This window comes from Oncorhynchus keta, unplaced genomic scaffold, assembly GCF_023373465.1.
Source record: "Oncorhynchus keta strain PuntledgeMale-10-30-2019 unplaced genomic scaffold, Oket_V2 Un_contig_15587_pilon_pilon, whole genome shotgun sequence".
Classification (NCBI taxonomy): Eukaryota; Metazoa; Chordata; class Actinopteri; order Salmoniformes; family Salmonidae; genus Oncorhynchus; species Oncorhynchus keta.
In genome coordinates this window covers 5,118-17,500 of record NW_026279400.1, presented here as the reverse complement: position 1 = coordinate 17,500, position 12,383 = coordinate 5,118, and the positions used below count along the sequence as shown (strand labels likewise).

General features: G+C 44.3%; 1 protein-coding gene and 3 long non-coding RNA genes across 47 annotated transcripts in view; 2 read left to right on the top strand and 2 right to left on the bottom strand.

Annotated features, from left to right (window-relative positions):
* The window catches only part of LOC127919045 (lysosomal alpha-glucosidase-like), a 22,399-nt gene extending 20,556 nt beyond the window's left edge, over nucleotides 1-1,843 (top strand). Inside the window, exon 6 of the mRNA XM_052502413.1 lies at nucleotides 1,820-1,843. Coding sequence (XP_052358373.1) covers nucleotides 1,820-1,843 — 24 coding nt within the window. The remainder of the gene's footprint in view (nucleotides 1-1,819) is intronic.
* A 1,969-nt stretch (nucleotides 1,844-3,812) lies between these two features.
* On the bottom strand, nucleotides 3,813-5,188 carry LOC127919049 (uncharacterized). 7 transcript variants are annotated; one of them, XR_008101761.1, is made up of 6 exons: nucleotides 4,945-5,188; nucleotides 4,725-4,828; nucleotides 4,505-4,660; nucleotides 4,285-4,440; nucleotides 4,157-4,220; nucleotides 3,814-4,092 (listed from the first exon to the last, which is right to left on the bottom strand). It is a non-coding gene; the product is annotated as an uncharacterized LOC127919049 (long non-coding RNA). The 7 variants fall into 7 exon arrangements; XR_008101759.1 differs by having other exon boundaries at nucleotides 4,881-4,970; XR_008101757.1 differs by lacking the exon at nucleotides 4,945-5,188 and having other exon boundaries at nucleotides 4,725-4,868.
* Nucleotides 5,189-5,312: 124 nt separating this feature from the next.
* On the top strand, nucleotides 5,313-5,737 carry LOC127919048 (uncharacterized). Its single transcript, XR_008101756.1, has 2 exons — nucleotides 5,313-5,522; nucleotides 5,595-5,737. It is a non-coding gene; the product is annotated as an uncharacterized LOC127919048 (long non-coding RNA).
* Nucleotides 5,738-9,449: 3,712 nt separating this feature from the next.
* LOC127919046 (uncharacterized) lies at nucleotides 9,450-11,151 on the bottom strand. 38 transcript variants are annotated; one of them, XR_008101728.1, is made up of 8 exons: nucleotides 10,902-11,045; nucleotides 10,705-10,849; nucleotides 10,519-10,611; nucleotides 10,311-10,466; nucleotides 10,155-10,258; nucleotides 9,958-10,102; nucleotides 9,761-9,812; nucleotides 9,456-9,603 (listed from the first exon to the last, which is right to left on the bottom strand). It is a non-coding gene; the product is annotated as an uncharacterized LOC127919046 (long non-coding RNA). The 38 variants fall into 38 exon arrangements; XR_008101730.1 differs by having other exon boundaries at nucleotides 9,456-9,551; XR_008101727.1 differs by having other exon boundaries at nucleotides 9,536-9,655.
* Between the last annotated feature and the right edge of the window lie 1,232 nt (nucleotides 11,152-12,383).

The following is a 12,383-nucleotide window of genomic DNA, read 5'->3' as shown; positions in this document are numbered from 1 at the left end:
TACGCTCCGACCACTACAGACCACTACGCTCCGACCACTACAGACCACTACAGACCACTACAGACCAGTACGCTCCGACCACTACAGACCAGTACGCTCCGACCACTACAGACCAGTACGCTCCGACCACTACAGACCACGCTACGACCACTACAGACCGACCACTACAGACCACTACAGACCAGTACGCTCCGACCACTACAGACCAGTACGCTCCGACCACTACAGACCACTACGCTCCGACCACTACAGACCGGCCGCTCCGACCACTACAGACCGGTACGCTCCGACCACTACAGACCTGTACGCTCCGACCACTACAGACCAGTACGCTCCGACCACTACAGACCGGTACGCTCCGACCACTACAGACCAGTACGCTCCGACCACTACAGACCACTACAGACCAGTACGCTCCGACCACTACAGACCAGTGCGCTCCGACCACTACAGACCGGTACGCTCCGACCACTACAGACCAGTACGCTCCGACCACTACAGACCAGTACGCTCGCTCCGACCACTACAGACCGGTACGCTCCGACCACTACAGACCAGACCGTATGCTCCGACCACTACAGACCAGTACGCTCCGACCACTACAGACCGGTATGCTCCGACCACTACAGACCGGTACGCTCCGACCACTACAGACCAGTACGCTCCGACCACTACAGACCGGTACGCTCCGACCACTACAGACCAGTACGCTCACGACCACTACAGACCGGTACGCTCCGACCACTACAGACCAGACCGCTCCGACCACTACAGACCACTACAGACCAGTACGCTCCGACCACTACAGACCAGTACGCTCCGACCACTACAGCTACGCTCCGACCACTACAGACCACTACAGACCAGTACGCTCCGACCACTACAGACCAGTGGCTCCGACCACTACAGACCGGCCATGCGCTCCGACCACTACAGACCATGATGCGCTCCGACCACTACAGACCACTAACACTATAGCCATGACGCTCCTACCACTACAACCTTCCAGTTACTAGCCAACGGTTCTACTAACCACTATAACCATGACAGCTGGTTCTACTAACACTATAGCCATGACTCTTCTCTACCTACAGCTGTTCTACTAACACGATGACATGACAGCTGGTTCTACTAACACTATAGCCACGTGGAGGTTCCTACATCACCATGACAGCCTGGTTCTTCTAACACTATAGCCATGACAGGTGGAGCCTACCAGGGCTGGTTCAACTCCCATGAGCTGCATTCACCTGAGCTGCCTACTCACTATGAGACTTGGTGTCAGGACTATAGCAACAGTTAACAGTGTTTTTAAAGTTCAGATAATGTTCTAGAGCAGCCATACTCACACTAAAACCATTTTTTAACAGCTGGTTCTACAACCTCCCAGCTGGTTCTAGCAGGGGTGACAGCTGGTTCTACTAACAGTGCTAACGCCATACAGATCCTCCTTTGATCTCTACCTATTGTGTTCTAGAACACGCGACATCGGAGGTGCTGGCCCACGACCACGTGGAGGCTTCCTTGTCATCACCGTGAAACAGCCTCCTTCTACTCCTTGTGGCGGGCCGGGTGGAGCCTACCAGGGTTACGGTCAGCTGGTATGATGCTGCATTCACCTACAGAGCCAAAGCAGTGAGACTTGGTGTCAGGAGTCAAAGGTTAAGTGTTTTTAAAGTTCAGATATTGTTTTAGAGCAGCCATACTCACAAAAAACATTTTTTTCAAAATGTAGGGACCTCCCGAGTGGTAATCTAAGGCATTGATCAGTGCTAGCGCATTTGTACAGATCCGGGTTTGATCCCGGGTTGTGTTGCAGCCAGCCGCGAAAAGAGACTCATGAGGTGGCGCATTTGTAAGCGCCGTCCGGGTTGTCCTTGTCTCATCGCGCTCTAGCGACTCCTTGTGGCGGGCCGGGCGCAGTGCGTGGTGTTGAGTTGTAAGCTGGTAAGTGTTTCCTCCGACTGTGTCCAGAAGCAGTGAGTTGTAATAGTAGAAAAGCACAAGGGATCTTGTAAATGTAGTCGTGGTGTTGAGTTGAAAAAAAGTACAAATGCCATTTGTAAATGTAGTCGTGGTGTTGAGTTGTAATAGTAGAAAAGCACAAGGTGCCATTTGTAAATGTAGTCGTGGTGTTGAGTTGTAATAGCAGAAAAGCACAAGGTGCCATTTGTAAATGTAGTTGTGGTGTTGAGTTGTAATAGCAGAAAAGCACAAGGTGCCATTTGTAAATGTAGTCGTGGTGTTGAGTTGTAATAGCAGAAAAGCACAAGGTGCCATTTGTAAATGTAGTCGTGGTGTTGAGTTGTAATAGCAGAAAAGCACAAGGTGCCATTTGTAAATGTAGTCGTGGTGTTGAGTTGTAATAGCAGAAAAGCACAAGGTGCCATTTGTAAATGTAGTTGTCGTGTTGAGTTGTAATAGCAGAAAAGCACAAGGTGCCATTTGTAAATGTAGTCGTCGTGTTGAGTTGTAATAGCAGAAAAGCACAAGGTGCCATTTGTAAATGTAGTCGTCGTGTTGAGTTGTAATAGCAGAAAAGCACAAGGTGCCATTTGTAAATGTAGTTGTTGTGTTGAGTTGTAATAGCAGAAAAGCACAAGGTGCCATTTGTAAATGTAGTCGTCGTGCACGGACAGTTCTCCTCTGATGATATTTTTCTCCCCAATTTCGTGACATCCAATTGGTAGTTAGTCTTGTCCCATCGCTGCAACTCCCGTATGGACTCGGGAGAGGCGAAGGTCGAGAGCCGTGCGTCCTCTGAAACCCCGCCAAGTCCCACTGCTTCTAGACACACTGGTCACTGAACCCGGAAGCCAACCGCACCGATGTGTCGGAGGAAACGCAGTGCACCTGGCGACCGTGTCAGCGTGGCCCGCCACAGGAGTCGCTAGAGCAGGACGGGACAAGGACATCCCAGCCGGCCAAACCCTCCCTAACCCTCGGTCAATTGACGCTGGGTCACACATGTGTGCCTTAGCGTCACCGCTGGGCCAATTGTGCGTCACCGCTGGGCCAATTGTGCGTCCCCGTGGGTCTCCCATTGTCACACATGTAGTGCCTTAGACCGCTCAGCCACTCGGGAGACCCCCAGCATCCACTCTTCTGGGAAGGCTTTCCACTAGATGTTCGAACTTTGCTGCTATAACAGCCTCCACTCTTCTGGGAAGGCTTTCCACTAGATGTTGGAACATTGCTGCTATAACAGCCTCCACTCTTCTGGGAAGGCTTTCCACTAGATGTTGGAACATTGCTGCTATAACAGCCTCCACTCTTCTGGGAAGGCTTTCCACTAGATGTTGGAACATTGCTGCTATAACAGCCTCCACTCTTCTGGGAAGGCTTTCCACTAGATGTTGGAACATTGCTGCTATAACAGCCTCCACTCTTCTGGGAAGGCTTTCCACTAGATGTTGGAACATTGCTGCTATAACAGCCTCCACTCTTCTGGGAAGGCTTTCCACTAGATGTTGGGGGTTTGTTACGACACCGACAAGGCTGGTAAAAATGACACTATCCATCCTGACCTTTGCCCCCTAGGAAATGTGTGAGTTGACTAGTAGTAGTTGAGTCTCCCCAGTAGTAGTTGAGTCTCCCCAGTAGTAGTTGAGTCTCCCCAGTAGTAGTTGAGTCTCCCCAGTAGTAGTTGAGTCTCCCCAGTAGTAGTTGAGTCTCCCCAGTAGTAGTTGAGTCTCCCCAGTAGTAGTTGAGTCTCCCCAGTAGTAGTTGAGTCTCCCCAGTAGTAGTTGAGTCTCCCCATGTTGAGAGCAAAATGACGTCTGTGGTTTGTTGTTAATGCATCTCTGTTTCTCCTGTTCGTCTCCCTCCAGGTGTTGACTGTAACAGATCTGGGACTGAATCTCAGCCAGAACTTCACCATCAGTTGGATCTAACAGCTTTCCCCCAAAAAAATGTGAATTCCGACCTTTTGGAATGTTGATGGTTTTCCTTCCCTGACGGTCTCTACTGCTTTACTCCCCACGGCCGTGACCCAAATGGCACCCTATTCCCTATATAGTGTACTACCAGGGCTCAAAACACGCCCACTGTAGGACACACCATATGTTGCTCCGGGTGTGATTGAATCCTGACCTGAACCATTAGATACTAACCTAACCACTGATCTAGGACCAGATTACCCTCCTACAATCCTAACCTGAACCATTAGATACTATCCTACCCACTGATCTAGGACCAGATTACCCTCCTACAATCCTCACCTGAACCATTAGATACTATCCTACCCACTGATCTAGGACCAGATTACCCTCCTACAATCCTAACCTGAACCATTAGATACTAACCTAGGACCAGATTACCCTCCTACAATCCTAACCTGAACCATTAGATACTAACCTAGGACCAGATTACCCTCCTACAATCCTAACCTGAACCATTAGATACTAACCTAGGACCAGATTACCCTCCTACAATCCTAACCTGAACCATTAGATACTATCCTAACCACTGATCTAGGACCAGATTACCCTCCTACAATCCTAACCTGAACCATTAGATACTAACCTAGGACCAGATTACCCTCCTACAATCCTAACCTGAACCATTAGATACTAACCTAGGACCAGATTACCCTCCTACAATCCTAACCTGAACCATTAGATACTAACCTAGGACCAGATTACCCTCCTACAATCCTAACCTGAACCATTAGATACTATCCTAACCACTGATCTAGGACCAGATTACCCTCCTACAATCCTAACCTGAACCATTAGATACTAACCTAGGACCAGATTACCCTCCTACAATCCTAACCTGAACCATTAGATACTAACCTAGGACCAGATTACCCTCCTACAATCCTAACCTGAACCATTAGATACTAACCTAGGACCAGATTACCCTCCTACAATCCTAACCTGAACCATTAGATACTATCCTAACCACTGATCTAGGACCAGATTACCCTCCTACAATCCTAACCTGAACCATTAGATACTATCCTAACCACTGATCTAGGACCAGTGTCTAGGACTGGGTTCCCCAACTGGTTTTATTTGACCCCCTCCCAGTTTTCTGAGCATATTTTTTTATATCAAGACAAGATATTTCATTTTTATTGTTAGACATTTTTAAAAAACAGTTATTTTTATTTTGTAAATGTGTTCCCGGGCATAGTAGAGAAACACGTGATCCCTGGTCTAGGGGGTACTTCCTCCCTGTCTGAGTCTAGTTGATGATCCCTGGTCTGGGGGACTACTTCCTCCCTGTCTAGGGGGCTACTTCCTCCCTGTCTAGGGGCTACTTCCTCCCTGTCTGAGTCTAGTTGATGATCCCCCTGGTCTGGGGGCTACTTCCTCCCTGTCTGAATCTAGTTGATGATCCCTGGTCTAGGGGGCTACTTCCTCCCTGTCTGAGTCTAGTTGATGATCCCTGGTCTAGGGGACTACTTCCTCCCTGTCTGAATCTAGTTGATGATCCCTGGTCTAGGGGGCTACTTCCTCCCTGTCTGAGTCTAGTTGATGATCCCTGGTCTAGGGGGCTACTTCCTCCCTGTCTGAGTCTAGTTGATGATCCCTGGTCTAGGGGCTACTTCCTCCCTGTCTGAGTCTAGTTGATGATCCCTGGTCTAGGGGGCTACTTCCTCCCTGTCTGAGTCTAGTTGATGATCCCTGGTCTAGGGGGCTACTTCCTCCCTGTCTGAGTCTAGTTGATGATCCCTGGTCTAGGGGGCTACTTCCTCCCTGTCTGAGTCTAGTTGATGATCCCTGGTCTAGGGGACTACTTCCTCCCTGTCTGAATCTAGTTGATGATCCCTGGTCTAGGGGACTACTTCCTCCCTGTCTGAATCTAGTTGATGATCCCTGGTCTAGGGGGCTACTTCCTCCCTGTCTGAATCTAGTTGATGATCCCTGGTCTAGGGGGCTACTTTCTCCCAGTCTGAATCTAGTTGATGATCCCTGGTCTAGGGGGCGACTTCCTCCCTGTCTGAGTCTAGTTGATGATCCCTGGTCTAGGGGCTACTTCCTCCCTGTCTGAATCTAGTTGATGATCCCTGGTCTAGGGGACTATGTCCTTCCTGTCTGAGGGGCTACTTCCTTCCTGTCTGAATCTAGTTGATGATCCCTGGTCTAGGGGACTACTTCCTTCCTGTCTGAGGGGCTACTTCCTCCCTGTCTGAGGGCTAGTTGATGATCCCTGGTCTAGTTGATGTCCTTCCTGTCTGAGGGGCTACTTCCTTCCTGTCTGAATCTAGTTGATGATCCCTGGTCTAGGGGGCTACTTCCTCCCTGTCTGAGTCTAGTTGATGATCCCTGGTCTAGGGGCTACTTCCTCCCTGTCTGAGTCTAGTTGATGATCCCTGGTCTAGGGGCCTACTTCCTCCCTGTCTGAATCTAGTTGATGATCCCTGGTCTAGGGGACTACTTCCTCCCTGTCTGAATCTAGTTGATGATCCCTGGTCTAGGGGGCTACTTCCTCCCTGTCTGAGTCTAGTTGATGATCCCTGGTCTAGGGGCTACTTCCTCCCTGTCTGAGTCTAGTTGATGATCCCTGGTCTAGGGGCTACTTCCTCCCTGTCTGAATCTAGTTGATGATCCCTGGTCTGGGGCTACTTCCTCCCTGTCTGAATCTAGTTGATGATCCCTGGTCTGGGGACTACTTCCTTCCTGTCTGAGGGCTACTTCCTCCCTGTCTGAATCTAGTTGATGATCCCTGGTCTAGGGGCTACTTCCTCCCTGTCTGAATCTAGTTGATGATCCCTGGTCTGGGGACTACTTCCTTCCTGTCTGAGGGGCTACTTCCTCCCTGTCTGAGTCTAGTTGATGATCCCTGGTCTAGGGGGCTACTTCCTCCCTGTCTGAGTCTAGTTGATGATCCCTGGTCTAGGGGACTACTTCCTTCCTGTCTGAATCTAGTTGATGATCCCTGGTCTAGGGGACTACTTCCTTCCTGTCTGAGGGGCTACTTCCTCCCTGTCTGAATCTAGTTGATGATCCCTGGTCTGAGGGGGCTACTTCCTTCCTGTCTGAGGGCTACTTCCTTCCTGTCTGAATCTAGTTGATGATCCCTGGTATAGGGGGCTACTTCCTCCCTGTCTGAATCTAGTTGATGATCCCTGGTCTAGGGGACTACTTCCTTCCTGTCTGCTGTAACTATGCCAAAAATAGTCTGTCCCAAATACCACCCTATTCCCTATAGTGTACTACTAATGACCAGGGCCCTTGTATATAGGGTATAGGGTGTCATTTGGGACAGGTATATTCTCTGTGAAGCTTTATAGTGGTGGTGATAGTATTTTTTTCCCCATGTGACAGGTAGGCCTACATTTACTGAGGCACAGCCTAGGCTACAGTAATATAAAGACTGAATAAGCATCTAATTTACCCGTCTCTATCTGGCTTTCAGGGTCACCTTGTTTTTTTAATTGTAAAGATTTTTAATTTGTATTGCGGCTGCAGAGTTTTAAAACTGCTTGTCACTCGAATATCGTTGCTTTAAATCAGTGCAAGAAATATTATGAAAGGTATTTGTCAGCCTGTTAATTATACGTAAGGCCCTATTATTATATTACCAAAGTTAAAATAAAATCAGCTCGCCTCTACTAGCTGCATGTCTCTTCCAGCTGTATCATGGTTTGAACAATGTGATTCCAGTCCCTATAATATACAGTATAATACAGTATAATACACAGTATAATACAGTATAGTAATACAGTTCACACTCCTATTATATTATCATGGTTTGAACAATGTGATTCCAGTCCATATAATATACAGTATAATACAGTATAATACAGTACAGTCATACAGTTCACACTCCTATTGTATTTACCAAAGTTCAAATAAAATCAGCTCATGTACTAGTTGCATGTCTCTTCCAGCTGTATCATGGTTTGAACAATGTGATTCCAGTCCATATAATATACAGTATAATACAGTATAATACACAGTATAATACAGTATAGTAATACAGTTCACACTCCTATTATATTATCATGGTTTGAACAATGTGATTCCAGTCCATATAATATACAGTATAATACAGTATAATACAGTACAGTCATACAGTTCACACTCCTATTGTATTACCAAAGTTCAAATAAAATCAGCTCGCCTCTACTAGTTGCATGTCTCTTCCAGCTGTATCATGGTTTGAACAATGTGATTCCAGTCCATATAATATACAGTATAGTAATACAGTTCACACTCAACAAGCCTCCTGGAGCGAGTTTCATTTATTTACCCAACAGAGGATATAGCTACATCCATGGGCTTTTCTGTTTTCTGTCGTGCAGTAGCCTATATCGTATATGTATTGGATAACGGCACAATATTTTGGACTTTTTTGGGGCTTGGGCTCATTAAATGTCTTTAATGTAGGGCTCATTAAATGTCTTTAATGTAGGGCTCATTAAATTTATTTAATGTAGGGCTCATTAAATGTCTTTAATGTAGGGCTCATTAAATGTCTTTAATGTAGGGCTCATTAAATTTATTTTAATGTAGGGCTCATTAAATGTCTTTAATGTAGGGCTCATTAAATGTCTTTAATGTAGGGCTCATTAAATGTCTTTAATGTAGGGCTCATTAAATGTCTTTAATGTAGGGCTCATTAAATGTCTTTAATGTAGGGCTCATTAAATGTCTTTAATGTAGGGCTCATTAAATGTCTTTAATGTAGGGCTCATTAAATGTCTTTATTCTTTAATGTAGGGCTCATTAAATGTCTTTATTCTTTAATGTAGGGCTCATTAAATGTCTTTAATGTAGGGCTCATTAAATGTCTTTAATCTTTAATGTAGGGCTCATTAAATGTCTTTAATGTAGGGCTCATTAAATGTCTTTAATGTAGGGCTCATTAAATGTCTTTAATGTAGGGCTCATTAAATGTCTTTAATGTAGGGCTCATTAAATGTATTTAATGTAGGGCTCATTAAATGTCTTTAATGTAGGGCTCATTAAATATCTTTAATGTAGGGCTCATCAGGCTTGAATGTTTTAATCAAAGCTCTAATCAAATCCAGACAGGCCTGTTTTTAATGCTCTATAATGCTTTTGAAGGACCGTTCCAGTTTGGACTGGAAATACTGGTTTCAGTCACCTAGGAAAGTGATTTATTCTCAGGATGGAACATTTAGTAAAATACTGTGAAAATATTCAACCGTGAGCCAGATGCCAGCATTAGTTTGAAAGGCCTCCTGTGTATTTTACTGGTTAGGTCGTAAAATCTGTTCTAGAATCGTTCTGCCACTGGTCTGTTACTACAGTCAAGAGCCAACTTTTATTTTGCTGTTTTCATTTCTAGAGGAAAGGTGAAGATGTGCAATTAAAAGGAGAGGAACTTTTCTTTCCCTCAGAACAAGACTAGAATGGGTTCTAGATGGATGTCTGTGACTTTGGGGAGTTTTTTAAATCTGTTAATAATCAGTGATTGTTGTTATTGATGCTGATATGTACATATTGTTGTTGACAAGCTTTTTGCACTGTTCAGGACATATAGAAGGTACAGGGAAGTGCCTTACGAACGATCAAACTGTCTCTTCTACAGCTCTGTTTTAACTCTGTTCTAGAATGATAGTTTCAGAGCACCTCTAGAACAGCTCAGTTTTAACTCTGTTCTAGAATGATAGTTTCAGAACACCTCTAGAACAGCTCAGTTTTAAATCTGTTCTAGAATGACCGTTTCAGAACACCTTTAGAACAGCTCTGTTTTAACTCTGTTCTAGAATGATAGTTTCAGAACACCTCTTAGAACAGCTCAGTTTTAAATCTGTTCTAGAATGATAGTTTCAGAGCACCTCTAGAACAGCTCTGTTTTAACTCTGTTCTAGAATGATAGTTTCAGAACACCTCTAGAACAGCTCAGTTTTAAATCTGTTCTAGAATTATAGTTTCAGAGCACCTCTAGAACAGCTCAGTTTTAAATCTGTTCTAGAATGATAGTTTCAGAACAGCTCTGTTTTAAATCTGTTCTAGAATGATAGTTTCAGAGCACCTCTAGAACAGCTCAGTTTTAAATCTGTTCTAGAATGATAGTTTCAGAACAGCTCTGTTTTAAATCTGTTCTAGAATGATAGTTTCAGAGCACCTCTAGAACAGCTCAGTTTTAAATCTGTTCTAGAATGATAGTTTCAGAGCACCTCTAGAACAGCTCAGTTTTAAATCTGTACTAGAATGATAGTTTCAGAACACCTCTAGAACAGCTCAGTTTTAAATCTGTTCTAGAATGATAGTTTCAGAACACCTCTAGAACAGCTCAGTTTTAAATCTGTTCTAGAATGATAGTTTCAGAACACCTCTAGAACAGCTCAGTTTTAAATCTGTTCTAGAATGATAGTTTCAGAGCACCTCTAGAACAGCTCAGTTTTAAATCTGTTCTAGAATGATAGTTTCAGAACACCTCTAGAACAGCTCAGTTTTAAATCTGTTCTAGAATGATAGTTTCAGAGCACCTCTAGAACAGCTCTGTTTTAACTCTGTTCTAGAATGATAGTTTCAGAACACCTCTAGAACAGCTCAGTTTTAAATCTGTTCTAGAATGATAGTTTCAGAACACCTCTAGAACAGCTCTGTTTTAACTCTGTTCTAGAATGATAGTTTCAGAACAGCTCTGTTTTAAATCTGTTCTAGAATGACTGTTTCAGAACACCTCTAGAACAGCTCTGTTTTAACTCTGTTCGAGAATGATAGTTTCAGAACAGCTCTGTTTTAAATCTGTTCTAGAATGATAGTTTCAGAGCACCTCTAGAACAGCTCTGTTTTAACTCTGTTCTAGAATGATAGTTTCAGAACAGCTCTGTTTTAAATCTGTTCTAGAATGACCGTTTCAGAGCACCTCTAGAACAGCTCCGTTTTAACTCTGTTCTAGAATGATAGTTTCAGACCACCTCTAGAACAGCTCTGTTTTAACTCTGTTCTAGAATGATAGTTTCAGAACACCTCTAGAACAGCTCTGTTTTAACTCTGTTCTAGAATGACCGTTTCAGAGCACCTCTAGAACAGCGCTGTTTTAACTCTGTTCTAGAATGACCGTTTCAGAGCACCTCTAGAACAGCTCCGTTTTAACTCTGTTCTAGAATGACCGTTTCAGAACACCTCTACACATCTACATGGTTCTAAAACTAGAATTCTAGTTTCAGTTTGTTTTCTAACTGCTTTACTGTGACTCTAAAAACAGGGTCTTTCTCTCTATTAAAGTATTGTCAAGCTTTCTCAGACATACAATTGCCTTTTGCAAAATAATGAATGGATTGTAGTTTTTGACATTAGAAGCATTATGGAAACGCAACGTTTGCCCTTTGAAATTGATTGGTTGAAATGTTGTTTGACAAATGTGTTTATTTTTCCTATTCTATTCAAGCGGTATAATCTGAAAACTATGTAATAAGACTGGCCTTGTGTTGGCTGGTTCTGCCAGTTGGGTGTATCTATCTGGCATGAATAATGACTGGCCTTGTGTTGGCTGGTTCTGCCAGTTGGGTGTATCTATCTGGCATGAATAATGACTGGCCTTGTGTTGGCCGGTTCTGCCAGTTGGGTGCATCTATCTGGCATGAATAATGACTGGCCTTGTGTTGGCTGGTTCTGCCAGTTGGGTGTATCTATCTGGCATGAATAATGACTGGCCTTGTGTTGGCTGGTTCTGCCAGTTGGGTGTATCTATCTGGCATGAATAATGACTGGCCTTGTGTTGGCCGGTTCTGCCAGTTGGGTGTATCTATCTGGCATGAATAATGACTGGCCTTGTGTTGGCCGGTTCTGCCAGTTGGGTGTATCCATCTGGCATGAATAATGACTGTTGATGCTGTAATGCCTCTCTTTCCATTTCTGTTATGTTGAACGGGGACATGCTCAGACAGATGCTCCTTTCTAATGATGACTTGATTAAACATGAATCCTGACTCCCACGTGTCTTGTTTTAAATCTGTTTGTTACATGATTGGATGGGAGGGACTTATATTACCTGGGTGTAATTTAGTTTCATCCAGGTATTACTACTGCTTGGCTGGAGCAAAACCTTGCACCCATCAAATATGCCTTTTTATTCTAATCTAATTTATTTATTTTATTAATTTATTTATTTATATAGCCCTTCTTACTGATATCAGCTGATATCTCAAAGTGCTGTACAGAAACCCAGCCTAAAACCCCAAACAGCAAGCAATGCAGGTGTAGAAGCACCCTAGGAAGAACCTAGGAAGAAACCTAGAGAGGAACCAGGCTATGAGGGGTGGCCAGTCCTCTTCTGGCTGTGCCGGGTGGAGATTATAACAGAACATGGCCAAGATGTTCAAATGTTCATAGATGACCAGCAGGGTCAAATAATAATAATCACAGTAGTTGTCGAGGGTGCAACAGGTCAGCACCTCAGGAGTAAATGTCAGTTGGCTTTTCATAGCTGATCATTAAGAGTATCTCTAC